The 16292-nt window shown below is 49.1% G+C and overlaps 1 protein-coding gene and 1 pseudogene across 2 annotated transcripts in view; both read right to left on the minus strand.

Annotated features, from left to right (window-relative positions):
• LOC149852641 (butyrophilin subfamily 1 member A1-like) overlaps window positions 1–16292 on the minus strand; it is a 35265-nt gene that overhangs the window by 7078 nt on the left and 11895 nt on the right. Inside the window, exons 4-7 of one of the 2 annotated variants that reach the window (XM_090028309.1) lie at window positions 15056–15337; window positions 13296–13400; window positions 12160–12180; window positions 9103–9129 (exon numbers count right to left, since the gene is read on the minus strand). In XM_090028309.1, coding sequence (XP_089884435.1) covers window positions 9103–9129; window positions 12160–12180; window positions 13296–13400; window positions 15056–15337 — 435 coding nt within the window. The remainder of the gene's footprint in view (window positions 1–9102; window positions 9130–12159; window positions 12181–13295; window positions 13401–15055; window positions 15338–16292) is intronic. The other variant, XM_090028310.1, reaches the window with a different exon arrangement.
• On the minus strand, window positions 4383–5561 carry LOC149852642 (butyrophilin subfamily 1 member A1-like; annotated as a pseudogene).

The following is a 16292-nucleotide window of genomic DNA, read 5'->3' on the forward strand; positions in this document are numbered from 1 at the left end:
GAAGCACTGGACTGCCAAAATAACCAACACCCACAAGTACAGCCCAGCCTAATACGACAAGTGGAACATATACACAGTAAGCGACAGGGGCCAGGGCAATGCTGTGATTAGGGGGCCAGTGCACACATCCACAGGAGGCCTCAAATGCCTTTATACAAATGCTCATAGTATGACGAACAAGCAAGAGGAACTCACCCTCCTGCTAGCTGACAAAAACCCAGACATAGTGGGGATCACTGAAACGTGGTGGGACCCAACACATGACTGGGCGGTGAATATCAAGGGCTATACACTATACAGGAGGGACAGGACAGGGAGGAAAGGTGGGGGCGTGGCGCTCTACATTAAGGAGGAATACACATCCTCATCAATTAGCAAAGAATCAGAGGAGGGGCACTCTGAAGTGCTCTGGGTTAGAATACAAGGAGGTCACGGGGAAAGAGACTTAACAGCGGGGTCTACTACAAACCTCCCAACCATGGGGAAGAGCTCGACCAGGAATTCTTAAGTCAGCTCACAGAGGTAGTTAAGTCAAAGGATGTGGTCACAGGGGACCTGAACTTTCCAGACATCTGCTGCAAAGAGCAGTCAGCCAGGTCTGACCTCTCACGTAGGTTTCTAGCCAGAATACAGGACCTCCATCTAACCCAGGAGGTGCACAGCCCCACCAGGGGAGACGCCTTGTTGGACCTGGTGCTGGCCATGGGAGATGACCTGGTGGGGGGCTGCGGATGCTCGACCACCTGGGCGACAGTGATCATCGCCTGCTGGAATTCACCATCCAGCGCAAGGTGGCAAAGGCCTGCAGCAAGGAAGCAGCCCTAGATTTCAGAAGGGCAAACTTCAATGAGGTAAGGAGAATAGTCAGGGAAGCACTGAGGTCCCGAAGGGGAGGGGAGCCAGATGTCCAAGGAGAGTGGTCGCTCCTCAAGGAGATGATCCTCGAAGCCCAAAGGGAGGTAATCCCAACATGGATCAAAGGGAACGGGAGGGCACAGAAGCCCCCATGGCTCACCAAAAGCATCAGGGAATGTCTCCTAGCAAAAAGGGAGGTGCACGCCCAATGGAACAGAGGGGCCATCACAAGGGAGGACTATAAAGCACTTGCTTGGGGATGTAGGGGGATGGTCAGGGAGGCCAAGGTGGAGATGGGACTGGGACTAGCGACCCGGATCAAGGACAACAAGAAGTCCTTTAAATACATAGGGGGCAAAAAGAAGGTTCCGGGTAATGTGGGGCCCCTGCAAGACACGCTAGGAAATTTGGTCGTCACACCGGACGACAAAGCCAACATATTTAACGATTTCTTTGCCTCCATTTTCCTGAGCAGGGACTGGAACAGCTACCCCCACCCTCTGGGCCCCGCTTAGACCCCAGGGGAGGCACACCTAGAACAAGGGTTAGTGAGGATCTAGTCAGGGAACTTCTGGAGGGACTGGACGTATTCAAATCAGCTGGTTCAGACAATCTCTACCCCCCAAGTGCTGAGAGAATTGGCTGAGGCCATTGCCGGACCCCTGGCACGGCTTTACGAGCACTCGTGGTGCTCTGGTGTGGTGCCAGAGGACTGGAAGAGGGCCAGTGTGGTTCCCAGCTTCAAAAAGGGGAGGAAGGAGGACCCGGGAAACTATAGGACAGTTAGTCTTACCTCAATCCTGGGCAAGCTTTTTGAGAACATTATTCTGGCACATGTCCACGAGGGGCCAGCAGGGGAGGTCATGCTTAGGGGCAATCAACATGGGTTCATTAGCGACAGCTCGTGTCAGACCAACCTGGTAGCCTTCTATGACCAGATCACCAAACCCTTAGATGCAGGAGTAGCAGTGGACATAGTCTTCCTGGACTTCCGGAAGGCTTTCGACACTGTCTCTCACCCCGTTCTCATCAAGAAACTGGGGGACTGTGGTGTCAACACCCACACAGTCACATGGGTCGCCAACTCGCTGGAGGGCTGCACCCAGAGAGTAGTGGTGGATGGGTCATTTTCAACCTGGAGGGATGTGGGCAGTGGGGTCCCCCAGGGCTCGGTCCTCGGGCCCACACTGTTTAACATCTTCATCAGTGACTTGGACGAGGGGGTGAAAAGCACCCTGTTCAAATTTGCTGATGACACAAACATGTGGGGGTATGTGGTGCACGCTAGAAGGGAGGAATAGGCTGCAATCAGACCTAGACAGGTTACAGGGGTGGGTGGACGAGAACAGGATGGGATTCAACACCGACAAATGCAAGGTGATGCACCTGTGGAGGAACAAACGGCACCATACCTACAGGCTGGGGAACTCCCTTCTCGTCAGTGCAGAGGCAGAAAAAGATCTTGGAGTCATCATTGATGCCAAGATAAACATGGGCTGGCAGTGTGGGGACGCAGTCAGGAAGGTCAACCGCACCTTGTCATGCATCCACAGATGCATCTCAAGCAGGTCCAAGGTGATCCTCCCTCTCTATGCGGCACTGGTCAGGCCAAAGTTGGAGTACTGCATCTAGTTATGGGCGCTACACTTCAGGGGGGATGTGGACAACATGGAGAGGGTCCAGAGGAGGCCACTCGCATGATCAGGGGGCAGCAGGGCAGGCCCTATGAGGAGAGGCTACGGGACCTGAACCTGTTCAGCCTCCACAAGAGAAGGCTGAGGTGGGGTCCAGTGGCCTGTTACAAACTAGTCAGAGGGGACCAGCAGGCACTGGGGAAGTCCTTGTTCCCCCAAGCATTGCCACGAGTGACCAGGAATAACGGTAACAAGCTGACAGAGGGTAAATTCAGATTAGACATCAGGAGGCGCTACTTCACGGTCAGGGCAGCTAGGATCTGGAACCAACTTCCAAGCTAAGTGGTGCTGGCTCCTACCCTGGGGGTCTTTAAGAGGAGGTTAGATGTACACCTTGCTGGGGTCGTTTGACCCCAGTTCTCTTTCCTGTCTATGCAGGGGGTCAGACTCAATGATCTGCTCAAGTCCCTTCCGACCCTAGAAACTATGACACTGTGCAATAAACTATGAAACTTGTACATATCTAGCTTTTCTCAGTAGTCCCTAAACTGTTCTTTCAGCACTCAGGGATGCCCACATCCTTGCCGAACTGTGCTGCCCAGTGCTGTAGTCTCGGAGATGACGTCTGTGAAGACTAAGGTGAGAAAGACATTGAGCACGTCATCCTTTTCTGCATCCTCTGTCACAAGGTTGCCTCCCCCATTCAGTAAGGGACCCACACTTCCCCTGATCTACCTTCTCCTACCGACATAAAGTATAGGATCCAGTGCACAGATGCCTCATTTGGGAAAAATGCTCCTTATGTCTTTATTCATCAAGCTCTCTGGAAAGACACCAAGATCCAGATCTACAATGCAGGGATCATGCCCACTCTCCACTACAAGTGTGAAATGTGGATGACCTACCATGGTCATCTCAACAGCCTGTACAGGGATCACTACCTATGTCCTAGGAAGATCCTCCACTCCACATCAAATGGGAAGATTGTCACACAAACGCCAGCATCCTGGCTGAAGCCAATGTTACCAGCATTGAGTCAGTGATCCTCAAGCACCAACTTCACTAGACCAGACATTGTGAGGGGATGCCTGACTCTTGACTCCCAAAACAACTGTTCAGCTCCCAGTCTAGGCTTGGCCTGAGATATCAGTGGCCAGAGGAAATGCTGCCAGGGCATACTGAAGGCAGACATCTAGAAATGGATGCTGACTTGAAGAGCTAGAAAGTGCTGGCTACCACCTGTCTGCAGTGATGACACAGGCTCAACCAATGGCCATCCACTCCAAGATGAAGCATACTGCCCTCAAAGCAGAGAAGAGAGGACAGGGAAAAGATAAGCACAGGAATCACTGCCCACAGCCTACTTTCCCCTGAGGAAAGACCTGTAACTGCTGCAAATCGCTCAAGGACTGGACTCTTAACTCATCCCAGGATCAAGGGATTGGTGACAATGACATCTCTTGCTGCACGGGTCATTTTAACTCTCGATGCGGACAACTTAATTCTTTAGGTAAGTTTGTTTCCTCGCAGTTTATACATCAGTAACTCTGAGCAGACGTGACACTGATACTTCTTGCTAGCACAGTCCCGGTAAGGAGAGTGGGCAGGAGCTGGATTTCACATTTTCTTCATTTTCCAACATCTGATCTTCAGGTTTTTAAATTAGCAGGAAGGGCAAACTGACAACTGGTCCAGTGGGATTTAGTCACAGCCATGAAAAAGGTTTGTGTGTGTCTAGCTCACAGGCAACACAAGCAACGATGCTAGTCCCACCAGACTGACGTGGGAACTTGCCAGGGAAGGCAATCGGTTTTGTTAATGAGGAATGAAATCTCTTAACGAAACCTGCTCACTCCACAACATTTATGACACGGAAATGAGATGTGAAATAAATCAATAAATCAACAACGAATAGTTTGGGAGTAATTTTTTAATAATCAGAATGAGGGAAAAGGGTTAAAATTTACACACTTTTTAAGCAGCGGCAGCAGCTCCACTGCTCAGGACCGCAGGCTCTGAGCAAGGAGCGCTGCAATGAACACCAGGGCCAGTTTCAACTGCATTTCCAACACAACCGGCCCCGGGCTTTGGTGCCTCCTCTTCGCCGCCCCTCACCCGACCCCCGCAGCTGCACCCGTCAGTGCCGGACCCCACAGGCCCCCGAGGGCCCCTCGGTCATGCAGGAAATGACCCACGGGCCAGAGACGGACCGTCCAGCTCAGCCACGTCCTGCTCTCCGTGGTCGGGGGATGAAGAAACCCAACCTGCGCGTCCAGGGTCAGGAACGGCGCAGCTGATCGTCTGCAGGGAGAGGAGTCCTCCAGGGTCACAGACATGAGCATGACTGAGGCCAGAGGGGACAACTAACACGTCCTGTCTTGTACATTTCCTTTCCCTCTCACTGGCACCGTCTGAGCTTGATTTCACCAAACAGCACCCAAAACCAGGGCCGGATCCTGTCCCCCGTGAACAAGGCTGGCGGGAAGGTGAAGATCGGGGCCCCGGTGTCAGCATCGAGAAACCACACCCGCCCCAATGTGCAGTCCAGACAGACCCCGACCCTGCTGGGCGCCCGGTGCAGGGACAGCGGGGTGGGATCAGGGGCCGTGAGAGCCTTGTACCTGCACTTCCTGTGCTCCAGATCCCAATCACACCGCACAGCCCAGATCCCCTCCTTGGGGGTAAAGCTGATCTCTCCCTTCCTCCTCACAGACTCTCTGGCCACCCCCACGGCCCACCGTATCCCCTTCCCCACCTCCACCTCCCACCAGTGTCTCCCTGAGGTGAATCCCTCACGGCCCAGCACACAGCGCCAGTGTCAAATCTCTTAGGATTGTAAGGCAGATACTTCCATCTGTCTGTCCGTCTCACACTTTTCCCATCCTCAGACAGGACGAGCTCGGGATGAGCCGTGTCTGGATCCAGAGTCACCTCCTCTGCGGGGAAAGGAGATACAGGAGCGTGAGGAGCAGAGCTCAGCCCGAGGACAGGGGGTGATCGAGGCAGGGGCAGCTTTGGCTGCAGCTGGAGGTGAATCCGGGATTGACCCGAGCAGGAAGGAGCCCGGAGACCTCAGCAAAGGGCAGGGCCGATTCCCCCCGGCAGGAAGAGACGGGCCAGGGACAGAAACACACCGGCTGGGCCAGGGCTGGGACACGGCATCGTTCCCCTCCTGCACCTGCCGGTCACAGGCAGGGAGGAGAGACCCTGGGGGCTCAGGAGAGCCCAGCAGAGGGTGTGAAGGGGAGAGCATGGATACAGTTCATCTCCCTCTGCACTGTCCACTGCCTGTCTTCAATCCTACTCGGTTAAACCTTCCCCGCTCTCATATTTTGGGGCATTTCCCAGAGAGGCATTCCCATTCCAGCAAGACACAGCCAAAGAAATATAAAATTTGGAGCAGAACAGTCCACGTCACAAGATTTGTTGTGTCCCAGGCTTCAAGTGCAAGTCCAATCTCCGAACTTTTCAGAGCTTCCCCAATAAGACCAGCCTAAGACACAGCAGGTGAGAGGGATTGAAATACATACACAAATAGGAAGAGCTTAAGGCAAAAATGAAGAGATAATGTGTGGGGAAGTGGGAGTGAGGAAGCGATAAGTGACTTAAGTAAAGATAAGAGAACTGTGTTAGAAGCCAGGAATGTACTTGGTGTCTTAATAAAGAGAGTTGGAGTATTGTTGGACCTCTGCTGGTCTAGGAGGCAATGATGTTTTGTGGTATCTCTTATTGGTGTGACTCTATTTGGAAGAGCTCTTGGATAAACTTTTGGGCATCAAGTGTCCGTCCTCTAATAAATGAAGAAAGATGAAAGATTATCTCATGATGCTTGGATGGAAAAGGAAAGCAACCCCCAAAACTACTGAAATTATAGCAGCTCACCTCCTCTTCTAACGCATGGTAAGAGATCCCTTTATGGAAAGGTTTGCTCCATCCATCTGGGCCTGTAGCAAGTATGATCTAGAGGAGTAGTCCCCAAACAGTCCCTACAGGTCAGCAGCTGTTTCAAGAACTGCTGTGTCCCCAGCAGGGAACAATGGACATAAAAGGAGAGTCACATCCCCGCATGGACAGGGTGGATGACGGCAGGAGAGAAAAGCTGGATTCTTCCTCTCCCTCATCACCACTCATTGTGATGACAAGCAAACTTTGGGGAGCAAAAAGCAGGAGGAAAGGAGCGAAAGCTACAGGAGAGTGAACAACACACAGGGGAAGAGATCACAAAAAGGAAGAGATAGCAGCACTGGGTAGGAGGAGACAGCAGAGGAATGAAGTAGATATAGACCAAAAACTAGCAGTTTAGACAAAGTTGTCTTGGTTTATGAATGTGCAAACAGGAGCTCACATAACTCCTCCACTCAGCCATGACGGCCAGCTTCAGTCCCCTGTGATGCCCCTTTCTCCAGGTCTATTCAGCAGGCAGCTTCCCGCTCTGTCCTCCGACTGTCTGGTCAGCCTCAGGTATGTTTTTTTCTGTCACTCCATCCAAAAATATTTTGATCCTGGCCCCACAATGCTCAGACTTTCCAGTCTTTGCCCTGTCATGGTTTTTCACTGAAGTGACTTTCTCCCTGGTCCCTTTATTATGGTGTATATTTTATTTCTCCTTGCTCACCCTGCTTTGTTGCTTGATATACCCATACTTTTCTTGCTCTCTCCTTGATTTCATCTTATTTCCTATTTTCCCCATTTTCCAATTTCTGTATTTGTTGGGCTGTTCTTTCAGATAGAAAGTTCACTTTGCCCCTTTTCCACAGATCATGATTTTGTCTTGTCTTGTCCATAACAGAGGCAATAAGGGAGGTAGGAACAGCAGCAACAAGTGGTTGAGGTAGAGCAGGCCTGGCCTGGGATAGTGGCTGGGGCACTTTGCTGGCTGTGTAGCCAAACATGGCAGGGAATTTGGGGGAAGGGGGAGATCAGGAGGAAGGGGGCAGGACCTCTCAGAAATCTCTGCAGGAGGCAGGCAAAGCAGGAGTCTGGAGGAGGAAGTGCAGTCCCATGCAGCTCCATTACTGTGTCATGGGCTGCCACATCTCATGGTGTGTTTTGAAATGCATGAGGATGTGCGAGTCCTGTCATGAGGAGTGACATCCCCACCCACTGCCAGATTGGGATCTATCGTATAGGGCATGGACACACATAACGCTTAGGGCAGAAACACATTATCCACCTTGGGCAGGTGCTCTGGCAGCTTGAGGGGGCTTCAGTGGCCCAATCCTGATCCCTTCAGGCCTCTGAGGGACCTGCCTGGTTTTCTCCATGTATAGAGTGGCCTGGGGCACATCCCTGGAAGTGGTGAAACCAGTGTGTGTCTGGTGTGGAGGCACGGGACTCAGGGAATACTGTGTGTTTTGTGCCTTTACTCAGAGATGTGTGTGACCTGGGGCCTCCATCCTGGGACCTGTGCTGTGTCCTGCACTGGCCCACGTAGAGGAAGAGATCAGTGTGAGTCCCAGTGTAGGTATATGGCCAGAATACTATTGTCCCCATCTTTTTTCCCCTCCCTCATTGATTGGCACTGTTGAACCCACGCACCGTTAGAACCACTGCGCTTCAACACTTAAAGGGTAACCCTCTTACCTTGAATGCTAGGGCACTGTACATGTGGGCACCTCTGACAAACAACAGTTTTCAACCAGTCCCCAATCCGTGACATTTTGGAACTGTTCAATTGTTGTGTGTTTGCACACTCAATAAGAACACGAGAACATAAAAACTGCCATACTGAGTCAGACCAATGATACGTCTAATCCAGTATCCTATCTCCGAAAGAGGAAAAAGCCAATGCTATAGGAGGGGAGCCTTAAACCCTAGATATAACTAGAGTGATCTTTTCCTTATTCCTACATTCATTACCCTCCCTGCCATCCACCCATACTGGTCTAGAAATGTCGGAGAACACATCTCCATTTTATCCGATCAGCAACTATTAATACGTATATTAATCTTAATTAACAATTAATACCTATATTAAACTCAATAGTATTCATCTATTACAAGATATAAATTACTAGGTTGCCAGTGCTGGAGAGACTTGGCAATTGATACAATCTGAACATTGTACCTTTTTCCAGAGACGGTGCGGTCTGTCCCAGCCCTGAAAGCAACCACAGAATCAGACATGAGAACTCATTAGAAGAGATGCATAAACAAGGCATTATTGCCTGCAATGTCACATTGGAACAAACTAGATCTAAAACTTCAGTGTGCCATAATTAATAACCAAGACACAGACTCTGTGACAGGTTTTCTGTCAGAGGACCACACACACATCACATCCTGCACATGCTCAGATGACACAAGTATAGTTACATGTCCAGGCTGCCAGAGGAAATAGTATTTCTACCTGTGCAAAAGAGGAACTGGCACTTACATGATTAAAACCTGCCATTTCCACTCACAAGGGGAAACAGAAAGTGCCAAGTGTGGTGGGGACTTCTAGGTTCCTTCAAAAAAAAATCTGGCCATAGGAGATTTTGAGTTCTTTGACCTTAATACAAAGCACTTCTTGACAGAAACTATTAGCGAGCCTAAGTATTTGACTGGAAAGGGAACAAAGGGAATTGAAATAACAGGAAGAGACCATTGATTCAATATGAACCTTCATTACCTGGACAGATCACAGCTCTTTTCCACCCTGAAATGAAGAGAAATAGTGGTGAGCATTTATCTGAACAAATGCAGCTGTAAAAGGATTCTTGGATGACGAGCATCTGGCCCAAGCAAAAGCCAGGAACGACCAGAGTGATGCTGGACACAAATGGGGCAACTGGACTAACTGGGACACTGTCCCTTCATGTCAGTAAATCCATACAGACCTCATCCATCAAAGTGATGTCAAATCTCTAGGTCACTCTCTAAATTGCGGAGACCAGGGAGTAGGGCTGTGCGAAATGGAAGCGCTCCATTTTGACCATTTCAACAGAGCAGTGTTTCATTTTGACATTTGTCTCGAGCCGAAACAGCTGTTCCGTTCCTTTCTGTCGAAACGTTTTGCCGTTTTGACCCTGTATTGATGTTTCACCCATAGGATATAATGGGGAAGGTCAACAGGCTATAACTGTGTCGTTTCTGCCCTGATTTCAATGAAACTTGCCAGGTAGCCCCTTCTGAGGGCATGACGCGTGCCAAGATTTCAGAAGATAGATGTCGAGGAGTCAGAGAAACTGCACCCCAAAATCACAGCAAAACTCACATCACATGTACGTGTTAAGCTGCAGTGGGGTCAAAACTACAGGAACGGTAGCCCCTGCTGAGGCAACAAAGCCTGCCACGGTTCAAGGAGGTAGGTGCAGAGAGTTCAGGGAAACTGTACTCCAAAATCTTGAAGTAAAACTCATGATGCATGTACGTGTTAACCCACAGTGGGGTCAAAACTGCCGACATGCTAGCCCCTGCTGAGGCCACAAAGCCTGCAAAGTTTCAAGGAGATCGGTGCAGGGGCTTGGGGGGAACTGCACCTCAAGCTGTGGACAAGCAAAACTCGCATCATGGGTGTTTGTGTAACTGTCTGTCTCGGGGCGCAGGGGAGGGGAAACCACTGCAGGCCTGGCTGCTAGGCCCTGCTGCGGCCACGACGCCTGCCAGCTGTTGAGGAGATCGGTGCAGGGGGGCTCTGGGGCCCTGCACCCCTGGCTGCTGACAGGCAAAACTCGTGACATGGGTGCTTGTGCAACTGCTGCTTCTCATCAGGCAGCAGGACTGAAGATCCCCCATCACTTGTCACCAAGACCTGGGGATAATAATTCGACACAGTATGAACACGAGCCAGAAGTGCGATGCTGTAGCCAGCAGGGCCAGCAATGCGCTGGCATGCATCAATTGCTGCTACACCAGAAGCTACATCTAGGGCTCGGTGCACAACTGTTCACCAGGGCACCCTAGGGGAAAACTAGGAGTAATGGTCACAAACTCCTAGAAGATGGTTTCAGGCTCAACATTCGGAAAAACTACTTCACAACTAGGGTGTCCAGACTGACCATTACTCCTAGTTTTCCCCAAGGCTGCCCTGGTGAACACTTTTTCACCAAGCCCTACATGTACGCTTCTGGTGTAACAGTAAGCCACTACCAAGTCCCCTCTTGGCCTTCTCTTTTCCAGGCTGAAGAGTCCCAGGCCCCTCAGCCTTTCCTCGTATCGCTTGCCGTGCAAGTCTCTGGTCATATGGGTAGCCCTTCTCTGGACTCTCTCAAGCTTTTCCACATCCTTGTTAAGGTGCAGAGCACAGAACTGGATGCAGTACTCCGGCTGCAGTCTCACCATGCTGAGAAGAGCCGAGTAGAGCAGGAGAATCACTTTTTTGCAATGGTTTTGCTGGAGATGCATCAACTGATGCATGCCAGCGTATTGTTGGCCCTGCTGGCTACAGCATCGCACTGCCGGCTCATGTTCATACTGTGGTCAGTTATTACCCTCGGGTCTTAGTGACAAGTGATGGGGGATCTTCAGTCCTGCTGCCTGATCAGAGGCAGCTGTTGCACAAGCACACATCACGAGTTTTGCTTGTCAGCAGTTGTGGTGCAGGGCCCCCAAAACCCCCTGCACTGATCTCGGTGACATCTGGCAAGCGTCACAGCCTCAGCAGGGGCTAGCAGGCCTGCAGCTTTCACCCTGCTGCGCCTTAACACATGCAGTGTCACCCATGTCACAAGTTTTGCTTGTCTGCAGCTTGAGCTGCAGTTTCCCCCCAAACCCCTGCACCGATCTCCTTGAAACATGGCAGGCTTCGTGGCCTCACCAGGGGCTAGCATGCCTGCAGTTTTGACCCTGCTGTGGCTTAACACATACATGTGACACAAATTTGGCTCTCAAGATTTTGGAGTGAAGTTTCTTTGAATCCCCTCTACCTATCTTCTTGAAGCTTGGTGTGCATTATGCCCTCAGAAGTGACTACCACTTCTGCAAGCTTTATCCAAATCTGGCAAGACATGACAAAGTTATAGGCTGTTTCATCATTCCCCATTATAGCCTATGGGCAAAACATCGAAACGTTTCGACTTCCCTCGTTTTCTTTTGAGGTTGTTTTGACCATATCTGTTTAATTTCGATTTTGCTGTTTCGACCTTGAACCAGGTGGAAAAAGTATTGAAACAAAACTGGTGGCAAAATTTTGCACGGCCCTGCCAGGGAGCCTTAGTATCCAAAGACACCACTGACTTGGACCTGCTGTACCATTTCCCAGGGGAGGGCCTGGCTCCAGAGATACTCCCGTTATTGCCATCTAGGCTGGATTGCCATTAGTCATTCTCTCTGACCTGACCGAGAAGTTTCTAGTAGGTACAGAATAAAGATGCCTGTCTTCTCCATGGCTTGGGGTACCTTGTATACATGAGACATGTTGAAGTATCTTCAATGATTTCCAACCACACTGAGATGGCACCTTAAGCTTTGGTTCAAACTAATTAATGGCTGCATCTCCAGTTACATTCATGTTCCAATTTCACTCCATGAACTGCTGCAACCCAGCAGTGCTCTGGGCTAATAACGATGACAGAGGCCAGGAAGGAGCGTCTGAGAGCAGCTGAGCAAAGCATTCATGACCAAGGGCATCTTAATGTTGCTGTCGGTTTTCTGTTCTTTCCACCATGGAGAGTATGAATCTAACAGCTAGCTCTAGCTATGTTGAATACCATGGAAAAAGCGGTGTTGGACACAGAAAAAAACTTACCAAGTTCGCGTTGAAGGTTTCCTGGATTGAAAAAAAAAAAAGATACATTGATTAAGTGCTTCACTACAACTTCATAAGTTTAAGCCTGGCACTTCGTGTTCTGTGCGACAACCTCTCTGTGGTGCTTATCCGCATACCGCCAGTAGTATCCAGTGTCCAGTTCCTGAGAACTGTGTCTCTTTTCTGCCTATCCTCATTGGTGTGCAAGGGCAAGAGAAGTGGGAAACTGTTTTGTGCTTACTTCGACTGTGCTAACTTGCTTTTATCTGCTTTTCACGAATTTGAATATATGGGACCAGGTGAATCAAGATTGTGTGCATGTTCACTGTCTTCTAAAATCGTGAAATTTTTAGGAGTTTTGATGCTGTAAGAGAAAAGTGGGTCAAAGGTTGTTGAGGTGTCCTGTATGGTAGCATGACTGGTATCACAGCCTACGGTGAATGAAGCCTGTGCTCAAGAGCTCCGGGGTAGAAGAGGCAAGCTCCAGGTAAGAGTTGTGTCTGGGGATGGTACTGTACTTTGCCATGTAGCTGTGTAGGGAGATGTTTTGATGATACATAAATCCCTCTAGTGGTTCCAGGATGGGATCTAGTACCCACTTGTTTCTAAACAATGGGCATCTCTGGCATGCTGGTAGGTCAGGTAAACACCTGGCGCTGAGCAGCTGTTTACTTACATAGATTACTGGGGGCATGACATTAAATATTCTGTAGTGTTTGACTAACCATATGAATGTAGAGATGTGTGTCAGAAGGCACATACCTATTTCAAGGACAGAAAGTTATAGAAATTTTAACAGAATAACAGCTCCACTTTTCCTTAATGGTATGTATAGACATTTGGGGAAGTTAGGGGGCAGTTAAAGTTAAAAATGGCCACCGGATCAGATGGGAGGGGTAAGTGTCCACTGGGGGCTGTGGGGAGTAGGCTTTTTTTAGCCCCTGATTCCCTCCACCCACAGACAAGCAACACCCCCTGCCAACTGCACTTTGCTGTGCTGGAGGTTTGGGGTGTGGCACAGTGCCTACCTGCCTCCCTTTGGTTGGCTGCAGTAAAATCTTATTCATACACTCTTTGATTTGTTAGAATAAAATTATTCACTAACTATACTATATATCCCCCCCCCCTGTATTTACCTTTTATTTTGAAGAGATATACATTCAGGATTGTGAAACTTAACACAACCACTAGGATCACGCTCAGCGCCACCATCCAGGGATTCACACGGGGAAAGAAGAGAACTGAAAAACAAGATGCCCAGGGCTTGCTTTAGTTTCTTATTGGTGAAAAAAATATCAACTATATTTATTCCAAGGCCATCCATTAATAGTTCCTCTCAGGAGTTGCCTGAGATATGAATGAGAGCAGCAACTCCTAGATTCGCAAAAAAACAGAAATATGCTTTAATAACCACCAAACTAACTTGCCATAGTGATTTATCATGAATAAACAGGAATCATGCTAGCTCACCTTTACATGGCTAAGTGGAAAGTATTTAGCCATATAACTGCAATTTTTGGCAATTATGCAGCGTTTCATAGTTGTTCTATCTGTAATGGAAGAGGATCAATCTTTATGTGTATCTGCTAGAAACAAAATCCAGAAATACTTTAAATCCTCCTCCATGTTCTCCATCATCACACAACTGCTAGCCGTAGGTCTTTTTTTTTCTGACTAAAGCTTTGGGCTCTATGTTGAATTACATACATGCTCCAATATCTTCACAGCCATAGTACGGGGTACTGAGCATGCTCAGGAGGAAGGTCTAGGGCAAGCACTATTATATATCTAAACAGTGCATAAAAGCCAAAAAAAAAAAAAATCACACTTACAGAACTACATGCTAAGGGGTCCTCCATTCAGAAAAGCCAGGTTCAGACCCAAATGGTGGGAGGGGGTGTGTGGGTTCGGACGTGAAGTGGGGAGGAGGGCCAAAGTGAGGTCAGATCTGAGCTAGGGTAAGGGAGCTGGGTCAGATGCAAACGGTGTGGGGGAGGGGGGTGGGGTAGGACCCTTAATGGGCGAGAGGGAACAGGGAGCGGGGTTTGACAGAACCGGGGGACGGGGGAGGGTCAGACCAAAACTGGGGGGAGGGAGCAGAGTTGGAGCAGAAGTGGGGAGAATGGGGGGGAAGAGGGGTCAGATCGGAAAGTGGGATCGGACCTGAAAGCTCAGGGGGCGGGTTTTGATCCCTACCACGGGGTGGATCATACCTGAAGTGGGGTAGGTGGGGAGTGGGTTTGGAGCTGAAGCAGGAGTGGGGGCTGAGGGGAGGGTCGAGTCAGACCCGAATTGCAGGGAGCCCAAGGTCTCTTTTCCTGACCCTATGACGAGTGGCTAAGAGCTATGGGACTCTTCAGCCTGGAAAAGCGCAGGCTCAGGGGCGATCTGGTGGCCACCTATAAGTTTCTCAGGGGTGCTCACCAGGATCGGTGAGAATCACCAGAGCGCCCCAAGGGATGACAAGGTCAAATGGTCACAAACTCCTCCATGACCGTTTCAGACTGGACATTCGGAAGAACTTCTTTACTGTCCGAGCCCCCAAGGTCTGGAATAGACTGGTGCCAGAGGTGGCTCAAGCGCCTACTTTGAACACATTCAAGAGACACTTGGATGTTTATCTTGCTGGGATCCTGTGATCCCTGGTGACTTCCTGCCCCTGGGGCAGGGGACTGGACTCGATGATAGTTTGAGTGATGGCATCTGCCAGTTTCTTTAAGGTAAAATTTCAGAAGTTCGAGTGAGATAAAATCCAGATGCAGATAAACTGCAAACACACAGTTCAATGGATTTCTATTATGACCCCGTGGAAATGCTAGCCATGTGTGTGTTTACTTCATGTTTCACTTGGTTTCCAGCAGAGGTGGTTCACTGTTGGGTTTGGATGGAAACTGACCTGATATATGAATTGCTGATTCCTTCTCTCGGTCGAGGAGGCTGTTCCTGATCCAACAGGACAAGTTCTGGTTTGAATGTCCATTTATGACAACAGAAATTTCTGTTTCAAACAGGCCATTCACCTTTGGGGATATTATTTCAGAGAGTGATGGTATATGATGCCCCTGGGAATTTCTCCACAGCACCCGGGGCTCTGGGTACCACTCAGCTGATCGACACGTCACGCGGATCCCTTCCTTCTCGTAATCCTCCACAGCGATGATAGGATTAGAGCCTAAAGCTAGAAAAGAAAGAAATTATATTTCTTAAATCTGTGAGTCAATATAGCAGAAGTCCCAAAACCCTGTTTCTGAGAAACCACAGAATGAACCTTAGCAAACATGACATCTAGCAAAGGAAAGAAAGCAAATGAAGCTTAAGCAGATCAGATTAAACAGAGCAGAAGGGCTTAAAGCAGGTAATCCAAATATATTATTATATATATTATCTGGTTCCAGGAGAGAGTCTGGAACTGGTACTGTTCAATATCTTCATTACTGGCTTGAAGGAGGGAATACAAAGCACTCTGTCTATGTTTGCAGATGACACCAAACTATGGGGTGAGGTTAAAACAAACTAGAGGGCAGGGAGCAAATCCAGGTGGATTTGGACAGGCTGGGGAAATGGGCAGAACAGAATAGGATGCAGTTTATCAAAGACAAGTCCCATGTGTAGAAGTAATTGGTTTCCTTGACTAGAAAAACAGACAAAGACCAGACGTGCTGATACTGTTTAATTCAAATGTTCTGAGATAAGGAATCCACATTCCTGCGTTCCTTGGGTTATCTTAATATCTTGCCCTGTATGCCCTGGGATAGCCCTATGCATAAATAATTGTTTAAGTAAATGACCTAAGTTTCTGTGTAATTTACTATTGTTTTGTTTTTCCAAAGTGTATCCTTTTATCTCTTTCTCTGTCTTTAGTATAAATACGCTTGTAACCTTAGAGAGTCTGAGAAATCCTTTGAAACAGACAAGGGTGATTCCCCTTGCTGTATGGAATCTCCCTGTGATCACAGTATAGCCTTAAATAAAGAAAAGCTGGCTCTGTCAGTTCTGATTCAACCACAACGCGAAGTTTGATTTCTTCCACAATTTGGTGCCGTGACTCGGATAGAGATGCCCGGAGTAATCAGCTGGGACACAGACATCTCTTCACTGAAGCCCTGGCGCCAAACCAAGGTAAGAGACCTTTT

This window comes from Crocodylus siamensis, chromosome 15 (genome assembly GCF_052110815.1).
Source record: "Crocodylus siamensis isolate JL-2025a chromosome 15, ASM5211081v1, whole genome shotgun sequence".
NCBI lineage: Eukaryota > Metazoa > Chordata > Crocodylia > Crocodylidae > Crocodylus > Crocodylus siamensis.